At 58.7% G+C, this 1,619-nt stretch overlaps 1 protein-coding gene across 1 annotated transcript in view; it reads right to left on the bottom strand.

Moving 5' to 3' along the window:
* The window catches only part of GDF7 (growth differentiation factor 7), an 8,341-nt gene that overhangs the window by 3,035 nt on the left and 3,687 nt on the right, over positions 1-1,619 (bottom strand). The window contains exon 2 of the mRNA XM_009319726.1: positions 5-797. Coding sequence (XP_009318001.1) covers positions 5-797 — 793 coding nt within the window. The remainder of the gene's footprint in view (positions 1-4; positions 798-1,619) is intronic.

Here is a 1,619-nt window from a genome sequence, read left to right as displayed (position 1 = left end):
GGACTCCGGATCCATGGAGTTCATCAGGGTCTGGATGATGGCGTGGTTGGTAGGCTCCAAGTGGGAGCGCAGGGGGAAGTCGCAGACCCCCTCGCAATGATACGCCTCATAATCCAGGGGGGCGATTATCCAGTCGTCCCAGCCCAGCTCCTTGAAGTTCACGTGCAGGGGCTTCCTGCTGCAGCGGGTCTTCGCCTTCTTCCCATGGCCTCTGCCCCCAGACCGGGCGGCGATGGTGGTCCGTCTCTTCCTCCGCTTGGGGTATGCCTCCTGGCCGGGATCGGGGGGCTCCAGGAAGGGGGGGCTGCCCAGGGCCTTGATCTTATCCCGGATCTCCCTGAAGAGGTTCTCCTTCCTCTGGGTGCGGGAGAAGGCCACGAGCAGGGCTCGCTCATGGGGCTGCGGCCGGGGCTTGCTGAACCCCAGCTGCCGGGGGGGCAGGAGCCGCCCCGACTGATCCGAGACGATCCTCAGCGAGAAGCACAGCAGCTTGCCAGAGGGAGATCTCTCCCTCCCATCCCGCAGGGCTTCCCAGACATCAAACACCTCCCATCTGGAGGAGCCCGCATCCAAAATGTCTGCAGCCCTGGAGTCCAGCAGCCGGGGCTCCTCGCCATCCCAGCTTGGGCAGGTGGAGAGGAGGAGGTGGTGGAAGGTGCCTTCAGGGGACAGGGCCAAGCTCCGGTTTTCGGGGAGGGCACGCAGGACCCGCAGCTCCGCGCCCGTCACCTCCTCCGCCTCAGGCAGGCTGGAGATGTCAAAGAGGTATCGCTGCTCGGGGGCGGACGGGGAGGCATCTGGAAGAGATAAAACAAAAAATAAAAAAAAAAAGGGAAAAAAAAAACCAACCCAGGAAGCTGAAGCCGAGCTCTCATTACGGAGGCGCAAGGGACACAGAGCTAATGGGGGAGATCATTGCCTTGCAGCAAGGCTCGCTGAGCATCCCAGCGGGGACACAGCCTGTGTGCCCCGCATCCAGGAGCGTCACCCTGGCTGGAGGCACCAAAAAAAACCGGGGAGGAGAAGGCGGAGAGGGAGGGAGGAATCAATTCAAACAAGCGGCTTCTATGAGCACTCTTCCCGGCATCCCGAGGTGGCTTCTCTGCCTCCTCCCAGGTGCTTCAGTGCCCCCAGCTGCACCACTATCCTGCCTCACTGTTTTGGCATGGAAAGCCGCATTTGACCCTGTGCGGCACAGTCCCATCCCCAATCAGCAGGTTGTCACTGATTTCTTCTGCCCTAAGTGTCGTCGTTCCCCCAGCCCCAGCCATGCCAAATAAAATGCTGCGAAAAATCTCATTTTCCCTCGCAGGCGGGCACAGGCACACGCGTCAGGGACGCAGACGCTGTGCCTTGGGGTGTCTGATAGAGGCACTCCTCACAGAAGCTGAAAGTGAGCCCAGCTTGAATTCGTCACTATTTTCGGTGGATCCAAAGCGCAAACACAGACTTGTGCAGTTTCTGGCACTGATTAAATATACTCGATGTGAATTTAAAAAAAAAAAACCAAAGGAGGTGGGGTAGGGGAGAAGAGCTGAATGAGTTCTGGGAGGGTTGTTTTTTTATTTTCCCGCTCTCTAACAAGAAACCTGTTCTGGTCATGCTGCAAACGTTGCTGC

This window comes from Pygoscelis adeliae, unplaced genomic scaffold (genome assembly GCF_000699105.1).
Source record: "Pygoscelis adeliae isolate BGI_AS28 unplaced genomic scaffold, ASM69910v1 Scaffold121, whole genome shotgun sequence".
Taxonomy (NCBI): Eukaryota; Metazoa; Chordata; class Aves; order Sphenisciformes; family Spheniscidae; genus Pygoscelis; species Pygoscelis adeliae.
Note: the sequence above shows the minus strand (reverse complement) of the source record. Positions and strands in the feature narration are given on the sequence as shown.